This window comes from Hetaerina americana, unplaced genomic scaffold (assembly GCF_022747635.1).
Source record: "Hetaerina americana unplaced genomic scaffold, ioHetAmer1.1.p SCAF_42, whole genome shotgun sequence".
In the NCBI taxonomy this organism is placed as follows: Eukaryota; Metazoa; Arthropoda; class Insecta; order Odonata; family Calopterygidae; genus Hetaerina; species Hetaerina americana.
In genome coordinates this window covers 2421010-2441197 of record NW_027287008.1, presented here as the reverse complement: position 1 = coordinate 2441197, position 20188 = coordinate 2421010, and the positions used below count along the sequence as shown (strand labels likewise).

The window sequence follows — 20188 nt, the reverse complement described above, 5'->3', positions numbered from 1 at the left end:
CAGTTTTTACTATCGATAGGTAATATCTGTGAGTACTAAAGCGCTGAACGTGGATTTTTATTGTGGAAATTAAGGTCATCTTAAAAAGTGTTACTTGAGGTTAGATAAATATTTTGGTACGTTAAACCGCAGAAATCGATTCTGAGGTTAGTTTGAGAGGCGAAAAAAGAGTTCATTCCGTATTGAGCCCTTCGGTGTGTGTAATTAACCTATTTAAGTATAGTATGTCAGTTACCCTCCCTGATTTGGTGCTAAATAGATGGGTGGATTTCAAGAATTAATCCTCAACCTAGCTGCAACATATTTGTAATCGACTCACAGCACGTAGTCAGTGGATAAACGGCAGCACATTAGCGATGGTAAACAAAACTCCCAAAGAGGGATCTTCGCTCAACTGTACGAGTACAGCTGGTGGTGCACTGCGCTTAAGATCAGCCATCCCCACGCGTCGCGGCACACCGAGTGCGTTTCCATTAGAAATGAGCACTCACGCGTGAGCACCGCTTACGAAAAGAGTCCGCGCATCGAGAGCTTGTAACAAGGGACACCGGTGCGCCTACACTGACGGCGTTTATATTAACACCGGCGCAAGACAATCTGGCGCGAGTGTGAGTCTACATCCGTCGCGAAGAACCGTGCATGACGAACGCATTTCCCATTTCTCCCCGCGCTACTTAATCAGATAAAGGTGTCATAAAATGTTTCACGGGCTTTCAAACAATCCCATGACTCATTCGTCGCCGATTGAAAACCATCGGCCTCATATATGGAGACGGTGCACATTTGCATGGCGAACGTGAAGACGGGCGGGTACACACACACACGCGTGTGCGTACACGCACAAACGGTGGCGCGCACGCATTCTAGTCCGTGCAATGCCCGAGCACCGGCAACACCCCTGCCTCCCCCCCTCCTCCCCTCTTGCACAACGGCCTCACACACATATCCCCACCCGACAGCACCACACACCTCCGCACTCACCATCCGCCCTCCCCCCATCCCTTCGTACCCACAACCCTCCCCGCTCCCGCCTCTCCCCAACCACGTCCCCCACCTCGAGCCGAGCACCCCATTCTTTTTAAGTGGTAGCGTATGACCTGGTCCAGGTCGACTCTCTCCCCCGCTCCATTCCCGCTCCTCCCTCAGACTCTCCACATCCTCCTCTCCCCACGCTGCCGCCCCCTGGCCCACTCCCTCCCGTAAGAAACCTCTGGACAGGAGAGGAAAGCTCCGCCGCCGCACCGCACGAAGCTCGCACCCCAAACCCCAACGCCACCACCACCAGTACTAACCCTTCCTCCGCCTCCTCACCTCGTCTTCACTTGCCCGCGCTCAAGAGCAAGAGCCGCAGAGATAAGGAGGGGGAGAGGGGGTTGAAAAGAGGGTCGGTCCCCGTCCGGGGGAGTTTTCGAAGGCGGTGGATGATGATGTCCGGGGAGAAATTGGTTTTGCCGGCTCGCTTGGGTGGGTGGGATGATCTTTGCGTGTGTGTGTTTTATTTTTATTCCTCCCACCGCCCGTTTTTTCCTCTACGAAGGTGTGGTCCCCCACCCTCCGGACCCATCCTCCCCATCTCTCTTGGGTGGGGTCCCTTAGGAGGAAGAGGAAGAAGGGCCGGGCGGCGCCGAGGGAAAGCGGGGCCCGGATCGGAGCGTGCGTGCGTGCGTGTGTTCGTCGGCGTGATCCGACGACGGCGTATGGGCCGTTTTCGCAATCGGATGGATACGGGTTCGGAGTCTCATCGGGTGCGCCGCCGACGACGAGGGAGGAGCACCACTCTTTCCTCTCCCGAGGACCATGGGGGCGGGCGGCCGGGGGCCGAAAATCCATCTCCGCTCCCCGCGTACTCTCTTTCTCCCCCCCTCCCTCTTTCTCCAAGGCGATTTCACCCCGCAGCTCGCCTGTCTCCCCCACGCGGCCTGAGTCCATTATCCTATCGGATTATCTCTCCCCGTCTCTCTGTTCTCCTCCTTCCTCTTCCACGTTTTCTCTTCTGTGCCGGTTTCTCCCTTTTGGCTAACGCCTTTCTTGTCTAGGTCAGTTACACTTTACGAGTTTCGTTATGTTTACTTTATCATCGCACCAATTTTCCCGAGGCTGGGCGGCGACCCTTTTGGTCCACCGGGGCTCCGTCCGACGGGATCCGGCACCCACCCACTCGGAAGAAGGACAACCGCAGCCGCGAAGCATATGGCGCTAATTTTCGGGAACATTAGCAACAGTATATTCTTGGTCCATTGAGTGTGTCGCCCTTAGCGTGATTTTGTAACTCCGTCGATCCAAAAGGGAGATATATAGTATGTGCTTATAGTAGGGCTACATTAAGTTTGTGCAAGAGGGTTTTTTCGAAAATTTCCAGCCTCTTGGCATAATAGAGGATGCTTATCTTTTTCTTAGTCTTGAGTTTAATAATAATATTATCTAGTATTCCCCAGTGAAATGGAATTTTAATGATATTACACGAATTTCACATAAACATACACAGGGTGAAGATTAGTCCCAGGTGTGAATCAGAATTAAGACATTGAATGGTAAAGACCTAAATTGTATTCCCTATGCAATTATAGTAAAATACTGAATTTTTAAAACAGAAAATGTGGCCCTAATTAGAATGCTGTCTTTAACAGCGATATGCTTTTTTCTGTATTTTATAGCATTCGCCGTCACACCACGCGATATGGCAAGCGATTTTCGAAAGAGAAACTAATCCAGAGTAATTCCTTGTGAATACGAGAAGTGCAAATGGCCTTTTAAATTTGACCCACCGTTACCTTTTTACACGATTAATATTTATTGAATTGTGAAATAGTTTACCCGTTAATAACTAATAACTTGTACTTTCAGCCTCAAAACCACATCGTTTTGATGAGCTTCATTTCCCTACCTACATGAATCGCGTAAGCATAAAAGGTTCTTTTAATGAGATCTTCGACTTTTCTCTCTGTTAGCTTCCTATATTTGCTTTTCTTACCTTCGCGGTTTTAGGACGCCATTCGACTGGCTTTTGATTACCTTCATCACCATTCCTTTAAAGATGATCTCCTAAGCATGAAGATTTGTCTAAGGCAGTAATTTGGGCAATGCTATGGAATTGCTGCAAAGCCCTGCTTGAGTTGTTTGGTGGGATTTTCTGCGTGAGTGCTTGAAACTTTAGATTATGTTTGAATTTGTTCAGCGTCTGTTTGTTGGTGGGAATATAAGTCATGTAGTGCATCTATAACTGTTTGACTAAAGTGGCTGCTGAAGAGAAGGGAAAGCATGCCGCAAGACTAGGATTCGTATCCCGGTTTCCTTCGGAGTCCAAAATTCTCAGTCTCATTTTTTCTCGGCTGAATGCATAAAATCTATCATAGAAAATTCTCTACGTAATAAAAAAATCCATCGCCTGAGAGAGAATGCGAACGCTGTAATTGCATCCGCTGCAAAGCTTTCCGAATCGGATTTTCTGCTCTTTTTCCGATAAAAATATATGCTTCATATATCACCTAGCATATCTCTTTAAAATTTTTTAAATATAGTGCGTTCCTAATTGAGTTAAAATAATGCCCCTCTGGCCACGATACGATATAATTCACTTCATCCCTAATTACAGTATCAGAGTTAATTTTAATTTAATATTCCACTACCGATTGAAAAGTAATCATATTTTGCATTAAAAAATAAGTATATAGTACGCATTATTTATTAATATAGTCACAATTACGTTAAACTTTCAAATTTAAAAGTTCATGGTATTGTCTTTGGGAAATAGGGGTTGCTGGCCTACCCTCTTTAGAAATCTATTTTAACAAACAACCATGTTAAGGAGGATATACATGTGCTTGCACTTCGTTGTTATCTGTCAACCGTATTATATTACACTGGTTGTCTGAGTTTATATCAGCTGCATACTACAGGTATGTATTCATACCTAATTCTTAGTTTTTTCAATGAGTATCTTACTTTAATTGCTTTGGAATATCATATCTTAAAAAAATACATGATATAATTATTATTATTATTTATTTTGATTGCTTACCAACGGAACTAAATTAGTCCCCATCTATTACATTCTGGGAAATTTTGACTAATTCAGTTAGTGTAGCAAAAGGCATGCTCATTTTACACAAAAGTGCTTCAGCAAACTTCCTAAGTCCGTTAGTTTTCCCTTACCGACTCCCCGCAGTGAAAGAAAGATGCTATTTTCCGAGTTTATGAAGCAAGTTTTTCACATGCCAGATAGATTTTTTGTCTAATACATGTAGGATATAGATTATCAAGGTATCGAAAATTCTGTTCCCTCTTTTCAATAAAATCTTCTCTATTGGTACAGAAGTTATCCTTCATTTTAATTATGGTTTTCTTAGTCGAATATTCATTTAAATAAACTATTTAAACTCAAAATTAATCCGCTATTACGCTTTAATATTTGATACCAAGCCTCATGCTAGGTTTTAGTTTAAAAGTTATTCGTACATATTTTTATATATTGATGTTTGGTATATGTCCTATAATAAATGATGGATGGTTATTATTACTCTGCATAGAATAATTAATCCATATCTTAAAAACCATTGAACAGTTTTGGAGAAGTTTGAAGTATCCGTGTAGACTTTTATTAAGGCTACCATCAAAGAATTTTCAGGTATTCATTACATGTGAAAGTATTCACAACTTGCATGAATTTACAGCACATTCATCATTTTTTTCCAGTTTAATAAGTAAAGTATGTGATATAATTTTGATCAATAAAAAGTAATAATTTTACTCGGTTATCATTGAGCATCAATATCTACAGTGAGGAAATTTTCATCGACCTACTCTCACACGATTTTCTTCAAGTTATTCTTCAAGATTCCTTGTCATACACTTGATGACTTACGGTTTATTCCCCACTCTTCGAAGTTTTTGGAACCCATAACTTGTTTGATAGTGTTACCGTAAACTTTCATTTTGTCTTCTGAATATCTTTCCTATAATAAATATGCCACATTGACCTATAGTTTCCCTCGTCCCTTTTCACTTTCTTCGGGCCCCTCTTCACCATTCAAACCTCATTCATTCATATCTTTTGTGATACAGCAGATCGAATAGAAAAATTACGATTTTCAGCATTAGGGAACCGAGTGTTACCATTGATAGGCGAACGGTCCTCTCGGCGACGAACAGAAACATCCTTTCTTTTCTTAGAAGTTTGAAATAAATTTGGCACATGCGCCATCGCGCGCCGGAGCGGAATTTAAAGTACACGTCCAGTTTGACCTCCGTTTCCTTGATATATGTATAGCCACGCAGCTGATAAAACACCGGCACCGGTCGCTATTAAATTTAAGGCCTTTTATTCCACGGTAACATCTCCACGAAAGTGCTTTCCCTCGAATATAATAAATAAGTCGCTCGCTCGCATCGCGGCCCATTCTTCATGGATTTCTCCTCTTCGAGTCCCCGCTCGATGTCCAATAGCCATTTCCCTCAGCACTTCTTTTGCCCTTAAATCGCAACTCAGTTCAACCCTACACGGAAGCGACGATAGGACGGGTAGCGTTCACGATTTCCACCCTTCAGAGAAAAGGGCCTTTAACCGTGTCACCCATTAATACATTTCTACTACTCCAGGCTAATCCGGTTCCAGTTGCCCGGTTGAGCCTACTCCAAACTTCTCCATACTTCAAGAATTATATCCACCCAATGCATGTCCTTTAGGTCAATTCCGGTAATTTTACCTTTTCTTATTTTTCGGTAGCTCAAGATTTTCGAGTTATGCCTGATTAATTCGTTCTATCCGGTGCATTGTATACTGCTCACTTATTTCGTATCTATAATTTTAATAGAAAATATTATAGTCATATAAATACTTTTTTATCCCTCCAAAGTTTGGTACCAGAAGTATGTAACACTTGTTACCACAATTTCACTTCGTCCTTTTTTTGTTCGCGAGAATGTTTTCTGATGGTGCTAATTGTTCCTATAGAGCGACTATTTAGTGAGAAACTTTGAATTTTCCGTAATTTTGAGCCGACCCCGCCCCCCCGGAAATTGAAAACATTAATTATAGGTTATGTCGACCCGCCCCAAGTATTGGCAAATGCACGTACGCCGTTCATGTGGGCTCCGTACCAAAAGATGTCCCTCCCCAACGAGTAACATGAGCGCTGAGGAAAACTACGAACCATGGGCGATTCTGATCATAGACCAAAAGTTCCCCGATGTGCGCATACAATTTCTAGTCCATAGATATACTGCAATATTTGTTTATTTTCCTTGTTCAAAACATTTTTACATGCATGTCTACATTTTTGGGTATATGATTATTACGAGCAGCTGGAGAACATTAAATTCATGTATATTTAATTCGTTCGCAGAATAATGAGAGCTAGAACAGCAAACAATGGACCCTTACTTGATGTCAAAGAAAAATTGTCTCGGCCCTTATTTCAAATGAGAATGATTTACGGCAATGATTAAGGCAATGAGATCTTGAAAGATATCACGGAACCACTTTCAACTAAGGGAGTATTTCCTGAAGTTCATTGCCCCGCTGGAAATGTCAACTAGTGTTTGACCAGGTTTTCGTGTGTCCTTTTATTAGTACAAAACGGACCTCCGACGGGGAAAAATTTTGAGGCGTTAAATGTACTGAAGTTACTATCGACTAGGTCATGTCCATCATTTCAATCTTCTTTATTCGATTTTTAAACATCCTTAACATTCTCACTCTTGACCGTTTCCTCGCCGCGAGTGGTGTTAAAATTCTTAAAAAACAATCGTGAATTCACGAGGAGAAATAATTTATTCCTCGCGTCATTGGACTTTCCGACAACCTATAGAGGCTCTCTCGCGTAGATATTTCATTTGGAGAAAACCGTCTGTATTTTTGACCTCGAGTGTTTTCTTTCCGTTGACAGCCATTGTGGAACATGAGTGAGCAGGAACATGCCCCACTGTATGGACCCCTTTCAAACCTCTCCCTCACCCTCATTTCACCACTCACGCCATTATCACAGACTTTACGATGAGTTATTGCTGTGCGCGGTGGAAAAGCATCTTTTTAGTGGAGGCCCCTCAGTCATTTGGGAGGACTCTCCATTTTTCTTCGCTCGGACTCGAAAGAATCATTCCATAATGATTTACTGTTCCCGATGCGACCCCTCGAAAGTTCATCGATTGAGTCGCGTGAAATTAATCACCCTCTACTCATTCACCGCTGATGTCCGCCGCGCATAGGTTTGGAGCCTTTTCTAATTGCGGGCCTTAAAATGCTGGACCGCATTCGCCGCGATCAAAATGTGTCCTCGATCTTCAAATTCACCCATCCCATCATCTGTCATCTCCTTCCGCCCCACCCGCACTTCCCTCTCTCCTCGTCGCGGATGCCTCTCCCCGTCCTCCCCAGACTCAAAACTCTTGGGTGGAACTCTTCAGGCACCTTCCTCACTCTCGACTGTTCCACCTCCGAAAAGGACGGCTGGAGATTGGGGGGATCGGTGGGAAGAGGTCCGTTCGTTGTGTCCATAAACCGGTTCCCTTCGGACCACGCTTTCATGTTTTATTTTCACGACCCCACTCAGCCCCCCCTCCCCGCCCCCCGCAGTCCTCCACTCCTTGCCCCCGTCCCCCTTCCCATCCCGCTCCTCCACCATCTCCAACGCCCCCCCCCCACCGCCCAATTTCTCGCCATGTCCTCACCTACCCACTCACTCTTTCCTTCCATCCTTGCATTCTTCTCTTTGATGTTGTGCGCCCCTGTGTGTATTAACGGCCATCTCTAAACAAATAATTAATTCAATGTATATAATGCTGCGTTGGTCAAACAGGTTTGTATTTGCCCTCGCCCGCGACTGAGAAATTTTTAGTTCGAATCCCACTTAGTGGAGCGGCTTGCACCTTGCTTCCTGCGCTTTTTTCTTCGAGAAGAATGCTTGCTGTGCGAATTTAGCCAAGCCGCTGTATGTTCGAATAATATATGTATCTACTGTCAGGTGGTCAAGCCACACAGGAAGCATCCCTTACCAAGACGGTAGCTCTACCCCAGTAACGCTTAAAGGCAGGACATGTAAGTAGAAGGATATACATTTCACAAGAAACAAATAAAACAGAACAAAAGATATTTTTTTGTTTTCATTAGCATAAATGTCTCTACACAAACGAGGACCACTTCCTCGCGTGATTGGGTTGACAGCTTTGGGGGGGAGGTTAAAAAATTTCAGTCGCTGGCAGTTTCGCCAATGAGCACTTTTTTTGTTTGCGCCAGAGGTTTCTCAACACAACCTACTTCATGTCTCTAGTAGCCGTGGACGTGGGTCCATGCAGTACGCATGGAATCCAGTGATGTCCACACTCAAGCCGTCGACACTCCACTCTCTCATTCCTTCCTCTCCTTCCTTCCCTCCTCCTCCACCCACCTGACGCACCTTCCTCTTCTCCATCCTCCTCACCACCTCCCACACCATCTTGGGTTTGACTTCTTTCAAGTAATTTATTTTTGGTAGTCCCTTCCGCACAGGGGGCATCGAAATCTGCCCACTCGCATCACGGCGCTAAAAAACAATCTAATGGAAGAATGGCCTCCCTTCCCCGAAGCGTCGCTCACCTCGGGACCAAACACTGAGACTAGTCTCACTTGCTGATTTAGTATCCGCTTAATAGTATAACGTTGACGAAGGATGTCTTCCTTGGAGTCCGACATCAAATAGGGTTAGTCTTTCGCAAATTGATTTCCTTTTCGTTTATAGTCTCCCGCGGCGGGAAAAGGAGGTTGTCTTGATACGAATTCCGAAGAGATGTAGATGGCGACATAACGACTATCAGGTGTCGTGGACCATGTCGTCTCCGTTGTTGGCTGAATTAACGAAAACTTTAATTCTGGCCTGGTCACGAAGGCTCCAAAAGTGGAACGCTGACTGTATAGATTTCACGCCGAAAGCAAATTTATACATTAATGCATTTTGTAACGTGCTGAAAACTCAGTCATTATCAACTTTTTTTAATAAATGATCATCTAACCGAATTTTATATAAATATGTGGTTCTTTTAAAAATCAACCTATTAATTTCGCAGTTAAATTTATTCTTAAACGATTTTTCTTAAGAAATCTGTGGAATTTTCTTGAATTTCTGAGTTTTTAGGTACCGCTAATGAGCTACTTTTATCCTAGTGAATTGGCTATATAAATAATCAATTTTTATTGATGCACTGAAAAATGAAATTAGCTAAATAGCTGCTGGATTTTCTTGAATATCACAGTTATTCTAATAATTTCTTAAAGTCCAAAATATTTTTTTAGATAGTCAAATTATCTTCTGATTCTGCTAATTGTAATCACATTTTAAGGGTAACTTTTCTTGCGTTATCTTTTCGTAATTACAACCAGAATGTCTTAACTAGGCTGAGCTTAAAGCATAAAGTTCGCTTGGTTTTCTTCCAAAAATTTTCAATTTATTCCGCATTCGTGTCTACCTACTAAAAATGCAAATATCCTAAAAACTTGTTTCCTTAATACTCTGGAAACCTTTTAAGACGTGACTGAGAATGAATACTTACCGTAACCTAATTTTCCATCTACCAATTCTCTATCAATGATGATTTGCAATAGAAATTAGTTATTTTCTTTATCTCTTTCTACTTAAAGCATCAAGTGAAGCGTGCTAACCATTCTGCTCTACTCTCTCTAATTTTATTTTATCTAATAATCCACGAATTTTATATTTATTATCTTGCTTTTCTTTGAAGTTAATATTTATTTGTGATTATCAAATAAATTACAGAAGAACCAACTCTTTCACACGATGATATTGGGGAAAATATAGCGGTCAAGTAAGCGATTAAAATGTGAAGGAAAAAAAAACAAATAAAGGCGAGAAGGCGAGGCTACGGGATGCTGAGTGCCGCGAGGCGGGTAAGCTTCTACAGAGTCTCACAGAGTCATTCGGAATTTATTACGGAACTGGTTTTGTAACGTATTATGAATGTGAAATCAGGTTGTCAGACAATAAGTAAAATCCGTCGGATACCAATGATGGAACCTTACCACTTTCTTCGAAATCGGGTCGGCATAATTTGACCGGGAGCCACAGCGGGGCTCCGAGTTTGTTTCGATGGAGGTGTGACCATATGGGCGATGTAGTGTCACTAGGTGACTCGCGTGTCACCTGTCCAAGTTTTGCTTGGCTGCATAAGCCATTTCAAAGCTGTCCTTTGATTATAACTTGTTTCCCCTGAGGAACTTTACGATCACACTCGAAAGTTTCGCAATAGGCATTCCCTAGATAAGAATGGATATCCTTTTATATATATATATATATATATATATATATATATATATATATATATATATATATATATATATATATATATACACTTGTCAACCTTTGACCTTATATTTCCTTTACATAAATTTTCTGGGCTGTAATTTAGCTGCTCAAATCTTACTTTTTACCTGTTTTGGAGATAAACAGAGCGAAAACGTTCTACTTGACAACAGTTCATTGAGCATTTTTCTTTCTTGTCCTGATCAGATAATGCATTCCGTTGAAACATTAGCAGGAACTTACTGCCCTGGAAACGTTCATATTATTTGAGCTGGTCGCTACCATTGCAGTGGCATTTCTTTCGCCACCTGCTGATTCTCCGTGAAAAACTGAGTAATTTGTTTCTCGGTGTTATCGTCTATCGCGTTTTTCAGCGGCTTGAAGGCACACTAGGAGCGATCCAGAGTTCCTCCGGATTGACCCTACTTTTTGCCCACCCGATCGGAGGCAAAAGAAACCCGTCCGGGAACTATCTCCATCTGATATGTATATCCCCTGGCTGCCCTGTAGCTCAGGGATATCTTCGCGCACGCAAAACGTGTAATTTATTCAAACTTTCGCGCCGATCTCTGTGTTTCAAGGAGTTCGAATACAAAAACATTCCGTTGCTAATTTCATCTCTTTAATTAAGCCTAAAGGGAAATTCTATACCAACGACAGAGGGATGCTCCGTTAATCCAAGGAACGACGTCTTAGTAGCGTCAATCAATAGCAAAGCAGCGAAGCAGCAAAAATGGCAGCGAAGTCCTCCCCTGCATAGTTTCGTCTTAAATTTTGTGTTCAATCACAAAGCTACTTTCGCCATTAATTGAACTGGAACCTCATGTCAAAGTTATAATTTGGAATTGAAATATTATTGTTTGTTATGTTACACTTTGAGCGAATATATTAGTTTCACAAGTTTGAAAACTAATATCTCAATCAGGTGTTTTGAAAATTGAGGTTTTTTTATGTCTAATCTGTACGTGGATGTCGTTGCAGTGTTATCGTAGTCGTTCCGGTTCTCCCTCGTAAGCCGTATGTATTTGTGCCTGTATTTTCTGTTTCGTGTTGTAGTATAGCTGTTTTCTATTAGTGTATTTATTGTGTAGATTTAGATTTATTGGTCAGAGAGAGTTATTTAACATAAAACCTTGGTTAAGTGTATAAATTTAATGTGGAAAATTTTTGGAACCGTTAGTCCTCAGGAGGTTCACATGCAATCCAATCACCATGATAGCCTAGGTATTAAGGGTGTTTCTTTGTCAGTAAAACACGGTATTTTACGTCTTTTGTGCTGTAACCTAAAAAAGATACCCGATAAATTGAAGTTTTAGTATACAATCGCATAGTTATATAATACGATTAATTATTCAATGAAAATGAAGGAGCTCAGAATTTTTTTTTAATCATGGTTTTTTCACTTCATTATTTACTTTTATATACGAGTATTACTGATTACAAACACTTCATGGTATATTGAGTAGTCATCAGTTCTTATTCCTAAGCATTTGAATAGAGACTTTAGTTATTTAATGAATATTATGAGTTAAAATGTTGTAAAGTTAGAACAAAACATTTTTTTCTTGATAATCATCGACTAGTGGAACTATAAATCTGCCTCGCACTTTTCATTTTTCGATTACTCATTGACTTTTTCTATGATTTCTTCTCTTCATTTATAATGGAAGGAATCTGTGTTGATTCACAGTTTTTACGGTTATCTTTTGTTCTGATTCCAGGTATTTCGTTTCAAGCAGAGATATTCTCATTAGTCTCTCCCGCTACCGAAACCTAATTAAGCGAAAGCCTGTAGAGGAGTCTCCAATGCCAAAGTGACTACTTGAAGAAAAGGTTGAGCGGATGAAGATCATCATTGTCGGAAAGAACAACAGTTACCTCAAGGACAAGGGGTAAGATTGAATAACTTGTAAGACTACGCCATGCATTTTTTTGCGTTGTAATATTTTAGGATTGTTATCATGTGACCATGAGTCTTGTGTCCTGCGCTAATTATTGCCTTTCGCTTTGTGGTTGAGTAGGGTAGTAAAAAAGTAAATTTTGGGTGGAAAATAGGGAAAGAACCTTAAAAACGGAGTAGGAAATGTTTCCATTTGGAAGAATTTTATTTTGTTTGCTGACTGGTTAAGTGGAGCTTTAAGAAAATATGGATTAATTGCTGACTGCCCCACTGGAACTTCCGACTGGGAAATGTGTAGTCCGTCTTTCGCAGCTTACCCGACTTCCCTCTCAGGAAGAAACAAAAGTTAAAGTATACCCAGTCAATATCCGTGGCTATCTGCCTCGATTACTGATTAATTGTCCAAACTCCATATCCAAGTTTTAATGAAAGTGTTAGGATCCCAAGTAGTTAGTGGCAATAGAAAATGAAATAGAAGTATTCGGTAAGCAATTTGAGTATTTCCTGAAGGTTGTAATCCGATGTAATATTTGGATTCGATCCTTTACATGCACAGCTTCTATCCGATTCTGGTTAGAAAAAGAAAATTGAAAGAACGAAACTATTTCCCAACGATCCATCCATAACCACGCCATCAACACGGGGTGATCATGCATGAATTGCTAGCTATTTTCAATCAAAATGTTTTCTTTTCAACAAGGGAAATTATAAATTAAATATTGACTAATTTTGGATTTTTGAGGAGCCATCAAAATCTTATATTGTTAATGCCTGTCTAACGACAGGTTTGTAGGTGTATCCATTTTTTTCCAACTGGCTTTTCTCGTCTTAAAATTCGTTACTTCCTCCTGCGTGATATTTGACCATCCATATGGGTAATTTAATATCTTTCAAACGAATTTATTAACTTCACAACCGGATTTTTGCCCTTATAATATGTCCACGGTGGATGGCTGGCAGATCATGACGCCATGCCTCTGCAGATTTGCGTCCACGACACGCCTTCCAAACCCTCGGTGAATACAACCAAGTTGTGGTTCCCTTTCAGATAAGGAAATCCGCGTTGCGCAACACTTTGAATCCATGCTATTGATTCCCGCCTCGGGAATGCACATCTCGCCTCACCCTAGTTCCCGAAATCTCCACGCTGTGCTGGTATCACCTGACAGTGAGACCGGTTCTTAAGTATTCTCAGGACCCGCCAAACTGAGAACACGCCCACGTGTTTGTTGAAATATAGAGTATCTCCTCTTGGAAAGAGTTGCTTAGTATCTGGTGTCAGATTTTTTCGCCGTTTTCCCGCTAAAATTATGGAAATTAAATCACACCTCAAGACCATGTCTGTTTGATTACTTCAATTCGTCGCAAAAATTATGCAAGATCCTTATAGATGTATGTATAATATTTTGAAGAAAAACAAAAATCAAATCGGAAACTACCTGTCTTAATAATAAATGAAATAAATGTCGTCGTTGATGCAATGCTGAAAAGATCGATTGTTAATTATGTTGCATGTACGAAATATATTTGCAGAAGTTGCAGCAATACTTTTTAATTATCCTAATTTACTCCTATTATAATGATATTTATTTTCAATTAATAACATCAATGATTAGCAAATTACTGAATACATATTATTTTACCTTTTTCTGGTGTAAGCCCGCGCAGATACTACAATTGATTCAACCTTTCAGTGAGGCGAATGCAGAATAATTTGTAAGTTTAAGATATTATTACGCAGCAAAAACAATTTTTTGATATCCCACTTAAATTTTGGAAAAAAAACCTTAAATGCTTTCTACGCCTTCGCGTCAATATCAATAAAAAAATCCCATCAAGCCCTAGGACATCCTCCGTACGCATACAAGACTTGTATAGTCCAGAAGGAAAATTTCTCGAAAGTAGGTAGGTTGACGTGATATGAGAGGAGGAAAGAGGAGAGGGTAATAAGAGGTGGAGTTACACTACCGACTTAAAATGGAGTATCTTTAACGGGAAGTATATCATTTCAAAAATGTTGATAAAATATTTGACAAATGTGAAGATTTAAAAATATCCTAAAAATCTAGCCTATGGTCTAGGTAACAAAAGTGTAAAAATGAAGATATAAATTCATTAGAATTACTTTTCAAACAATAGTTAAGTCAATAGGCACTCATGGTGAAAAATGTTTAATCATTTCACATTTTAGTACATTCCGGCGATAAATTTTCTGCACGTCCAGCCGAAATATTTAAAATTGCGTCCATAGTATAGTCGCATTTTAACCGACATCCACCTCTTTCGTCCACTTTATTGAACCTATTCTTAGAATATAAAAGCTGTTAACCAGTAGTTATTAAAGCATACTTTAAGAGTCTGTATTGGCAATTTGAATGGAATAATATAAAGTTGTTTTCGTTCCGTCATGTCACGGTTTCACCATGTATCCATGCCCACGTTATTAATAATAAGACCTAATTAATTGCTCGCAACAAAATTGTTTTTTGCATTTCTTCTCTCTAACTCGTCCGAGCATTATGAATTCTTCTCATAGAATGGGTGTATTTTAAGCTTAATATAAAATGTAATCAGACTAAATGCACGATATATATTTTATACTTTAGACATAATTTCCATTCTTCTAAATCATGTTCATTCTATTCAGTAACTTTAAACCGTTCGAGAATTTTATTGTTAATGTGCTAACCTAAATCTAATTGAAAGAAATATTAGGCGGAGGAATTGTGATGCCAGTGTACACGTCAAGAAAATTTTCCATCTACAACTCTTCGTGATACCTATTTGATTATTGTATAATACATGAGGAATAATTTTTGAGATGATTTGAACAAAATTTGGTCGTAGAGTCATTTATATGAAGAGGAAGAAATTAACATGTTGTTCTAGAACCACAAAGCTTTTGTACCCAAGGCATGCATAGATAAGGCTTTATATGGAATTATGGCTTCCGCGTGACCATTTATTATAAAGACAAAGAAAGGAAAAATATTCTTTCCAATTCCATTTCCAGCAAATGATACTTTTAAAAGGTAGAACACCCGCAGTGAGGTCTATTCATCCTTGGACGTTATTTGGCATTATTCCTTCAAAAAGCCAACAAAAAATTGTTAACGATCAGCGTCTTTGTTATTTATTCGACGAGAGGATGATTTATTCATTTTCATAATCTCCAAGACTGTCGAGACGTAAGTTTTCCACTCGCCCAGTCTGCATCGCCCCCGACTTCCTAACCCCTTTCGCCTCGAATTACCCTCACCCCTTAATTTCCTCCGCGCGTTCGGTCGTGCAAGCCATAAATACTCTGAAGTGCATGTAATTACAATCACTCAGATCGTATATTCAAGAACTAAGGGAGACCTCCAATAATATTATGCTAGTCAAAGGTCTATTCCGTTCTTACTGGATGAAGATATAAATTGGAAGCAATTTTGATGTCACATTAAAGCCCTGTGCCACAAATAAATTTTAATGTAACTGGAAGTAGAAGAGGCACGCTTTGATCATTATTACTAAAGCGTATTCCTGAGTATAAGGTTTTAGATGGATAAACATTTTGTTAATCAGTTAAGTTGAAGCATGAAGTAGTTAAGACTGGATGCGAACAATCTTAGTATTGAAACTGGAACCTCTGGACTTTTGAGCACCCTACAACCACCATTGAGAAAAAAATTCCCTTATGGTTTAAATGCTCTATCTGGCTTGGATTATTATTTATGTTGTAAATGCATGAAAAATAAGTTGTTCATACATTACCTCTCTGATATAATCCAAATAATAATGAAATACGACCATATATACCAACTTTCAAAATGTTATATTAACAATACATGGATTGGTAATATCGGATGTATGAAAATTATATTTTTAATCATTTTAGCCAACATTTTACAGTAGCAAATAATATATTCTACTGTGTGTGTATATATATACACACACAGTAGAATATATTATTTGCTACTGTAAAAGGTAGGCTCTATTTATATATTCATATATATATATATATATATATATATATATATATATATATATATATATATATAGTATATATACATATATATATAGTATATACATATGTATGTACATGTATATAAATAATATGTGGGTCGCGGTATTCCAGGGGTATAGCGTTGGACTACTGACCGGAGGGCCCGGGTTCGATTCCCGGGCAAGCCTATCTGGGCACCTACAGTCCCACCCAAGTCATGTAAATTTTGGGGTATCAGATCTTCCTGGGAAACCACAACCGGCACAGGGAAAGGTTTGAATTCCTCACGCCGTCGGATAGTGGGAAGCCTGTACCATCACCTACCAAACCGATCTTAGGGTAGAAAACTGTATTCATGGTTTATATAATATATTCAACAAGGGACTGGAGCAATGAATCAATCAAACCTCGGTTATGAAAACAAAATTCCACTCCGGTTCAATTTTCAAAATGAAGATTAAACATATTGAATTAAAAGTTTTAATATTTATGAATTGGGTGCAAAATAATTGGAAAATGTGTTTCCAGCAATATTTTGATTATGTTATGACTATTAAATAATGCCGGAAAAATTACTTAAATTACCAGGTTCAGTCACGATAAGTAGCCTTTACAATTTCCTCATCTGAGGCATGTTTACACGATACACAAACATACGAGCCCGGGAACCGTACATTTATGAACATAGTTTTGCTACATGCATCACATTTATATGCCCTTTTCATCTCATTATAATTTTCTCACTCTTGGCAGCGTCAACGAAACCTGCTTGTTTTATAGGTTTCACTTGAGCAGGGTCGTGCTTCTTGCATTCAATGTATTCTGTCAATTTCCTTGCCGAGCTGGAGAATGAAATCTGGGCTTTAAAACTGTCTCTCTTGCAACTTCTTCGTACACGTATAAGACTTTAGTGTTGATTGTTGTCAAATCTGAAATATTTTTCTATTTAAGCATAGGCCACCTCCGGCTCTCAGCTTTCAATGAGTACTTAGAGATTATTTGATCCATTACGTTAGCTCCGTATTTGGTTTCAGTATAAAAGCAAAGACTTAAGTTTCAACTCTGTGCCTGTTCCGTTTAGCATGAGTGCAAGGAACTCCTTTCCAGCGTACTCTTATTCTTCTTTCCCTAATGCATTGTGACAGTAATGTGAGGTTAGTTAGACCCTGAGGTTGGTAAAAAAAATAAAATCCCGGGATCTTCAAATACATCCAAGTAAAATTGAAATGGGACAAAAAGTTTCGTTTGTACTTTTAGAGTTAACAAAAGAAAATTGATGCTGTGTAATTATTATTGTTTTTTTCCTTGTGACATTGTTTAAATGTTTAATAACCCTAATTGTATTCTTTCTTCAATTTTCTGAGAAGCACTAGTTCGTTTTCCAATGACTGGGCCTGCGGAACCGAAGAATCAGCTAAGAATAACTGATCATAAGTCTCCTCTAGTAAAACTGCAACAGAATTCGTAGAAAAAATATCGTTTTGCGGTTTTAATACCGAATATCTTTGATTCATTTGGGTTGTCCTCACTTTCCAGTAGCCCAAAAATTTCATAAATTATTTTTATTTATTTAATTTAGTATCCTGCAAGCCACCGCTAGGATGTTTGGCAGGGGTTGAATACATACCAGACTAATTTGACCCTATCGCGGTCGGACTATCAATCGATGCAAGGCCTAGATTTTAAGATGAATTTTATATGAGAGATGTTTAATGAAAAGGATAAATTAAGCTTCTTTCGGCAAATGACATTTTACGGCTTAAGGAAATATTATTTAATAAAATCAGTCTAAAAGGATGTTTAAAAAAATGAGGAATTATGTAACCATGACTGTTCAATGTGGCAATCAATTAGTGTGTGAATATGGATGTATGAGCGTGGCAGATGAAAATGTAGGCACAAATGTCGTTCTGTTTACGGGCGGGGGAGAATTGGTAGATGAGAGCACTCAGGATCTAAAGTCGGCCGGGTAGAATACAAATCTGGTTAAATTGGCCTGGAACGAAAGTTATTTTATTTTATAAATAGGCTGGGAATATTGACGAGATGATGAATGTAAACGTTGGCGTGATTGTTCAAGTGGATGAATGTGTGCACTTCGGCAAAATGGTAAAGAAATATAGTCGGAGAGAGATGAAAGAAAAGGCGTGAGAATGGTGGCAGAGAGGTTACGGAAAATACGAACATTGTCTGTTTATCCACGGCAGCACAAATAGCAGTGTACAAAACCTCAGCCTATCTCTCATTATTGGAAGGTAGGGAAGCATGGTCAAGTCGGATTAATTGTAAATGTCATTTAAACTAAGTTAAAAGTCAGAGGGTAGGGGGTACTTGAGGGGTTTTTGCAGTAAAAATTGGAAAGAGAGGGTGAGAAATGACTTAGTCATGAAAAAATGAGGAATTAGCGGTACTCCATCAAATTTTGTGTTGGACAGAGAAAAACGTGGGTACGGAGACTTTGGGCATGATTCGCCAAGTATTCCAGGATGAAAGCATGTCGCAAACTGCAGTTTTTAAGTGGCCCAAGCTCTTCAACGATGGCCTAGAGAGTGGTGGTCGTCGACGTCAAGATCCGACGACAGCGTGCAACGTGTGCATTAGGTGATGAATGCAGACCGTCAGTTAAGTGTACGCATGAATGTAGATCTTATTGGCATTGATAAGATGACGATGCACACCATTATCACGGAAAATTTGGCGATGCGAAACATCTGCGGTAAACTCCTTTCAAGGCCTGCTTCAAGGTAACCGACTATCTGACGAAAAACGACATCGCGACGATTCCCCAACCCCCTTACAGTTCCGACCTGGCGCCAGCAGACTATTTCTAATTCCCAAAAGTGAAATCCTCCTTCAAAGGACGCCACCATGGGAACCTAAGTGCAGTCAAAGAAGCATTCCCGCGTCCCCTTCAGGACCTTCCGGAACCCACCTACCAGGAAGCCTTCGAGTCGTGGAAAAGCCGCCAGCAAATGTATGTCGACGCTCAAAGGATGTGCTTAGAAGAATTTTGAGGTATTGTAGCAATATCTGAAATAAATCTATTTTTCAGAAACTTTTCTCGATTCTATTTATATAAACCATGTAAGTCGTGTATTCTTATAAGTAGTTACGTTGAGTTTGGGCTATGAATTTCACCGTTAATATTTAAGCACAATTAAAATCTTCTATGAATGTGTTAGCCTATTCAAAATTACGCACTGGTGCCAATTTTAAACTCTTAAAATGAAAAATATGATAAAAATAAGGTACACGATATTCGAGTTTTCGTATAACTATTAAAATGATGGTCGTGAGTGATTTCATCAGCTGTGCAATACGTGGATTTTATGATCGACTTTCTTATGATTCATCTAGCGTTTCAAACTGATATCATTGTTTTATTTCCGGGCAAATAGTACTTAGCTCGTTTATATCAGAAATTTATCAGTGAAATAATGCATGAAATAGTAACAATGCCGAATATATCATGAGATATCCTACAGTATCATTTATCATAGTCGAATGTGTAAGTTACTCGAAAGATTCCTACCAATATTTCCGCAACTGATTCTAGAGGTTTTTATTCTCATTAATTTTACCACATTATATGGGAGATTTCATTTAAAATATTTTATTTTGGGTATTGTTTGAAACAATAAATTGTATGCTATCTCAAGTACAAATATATGGCGAATTGTAATTTTAAGCATATTCATGGTCTAAATTTCATATTTCATGCATTTTTAAATTGAAAAGTGATATTTATGCAAATAGTTGCTGAAAGAAACGACTTTTAAACATCTTTCCAGAAGCGCGCCGTAAACAAAGCAAGTAAGATGAAGAATGGTCTGTTTTTGGCCCATTTTTTTGTGGAACACACCTATCGTGACATCAGATTATGCACATAAATATCTTGTTCTTACCATTAGTTTATCTTGCTACCCCATCACTTATGCTATCACTCTCAAGAAAAGATACAACATATAGTACTCCAGTCAGACTATTGCACTGACGTAGGCCAAGCACCTCGAC

The 20188-nt window shown here is 39.5% G+C and overlaps 1 protein-coding gene and 1 long non-coding RNA gene across 2 annotated transcripts in view; both read left to right on the top strand.

Moving 5' to 3' along the window:
- LOC139692858 (uncharacterized) overlaps positions 1-12020 on the top strand; it is a 234784-nt gene extending 222764 nt beyond the window's left edge. The window contains exon 3 of the long non-coding RNA XR_011701805.1: positions 12008-12020. This is a non-coding gene — a long non-coding RNA (uncharacterized lncRNA). The remainder of the gene's footprint in view (positions 1-12007) is intronic.
- Positions 12021-12051: 31 nt separating this feature from the next.
- The window catches only part of LOC139692821 (nuclear receptor subfamily 4 group A member 2-like), a 193531-nt gene continuing 185394 nt past the window's right edge, over positions 12052-20188 (top strand). Inside the window, exon 1 of the mRNA XM_071591103.1 lies at positions 12052-12178. Coding sequence (XP_071447204.1) covers positions 12129-12178 — 50 coding nt within the window. The 5' untranslated portion in view covers positions 12052-12128. The remainder of the gene's footprint in view (positions 12179-20188) is intronic.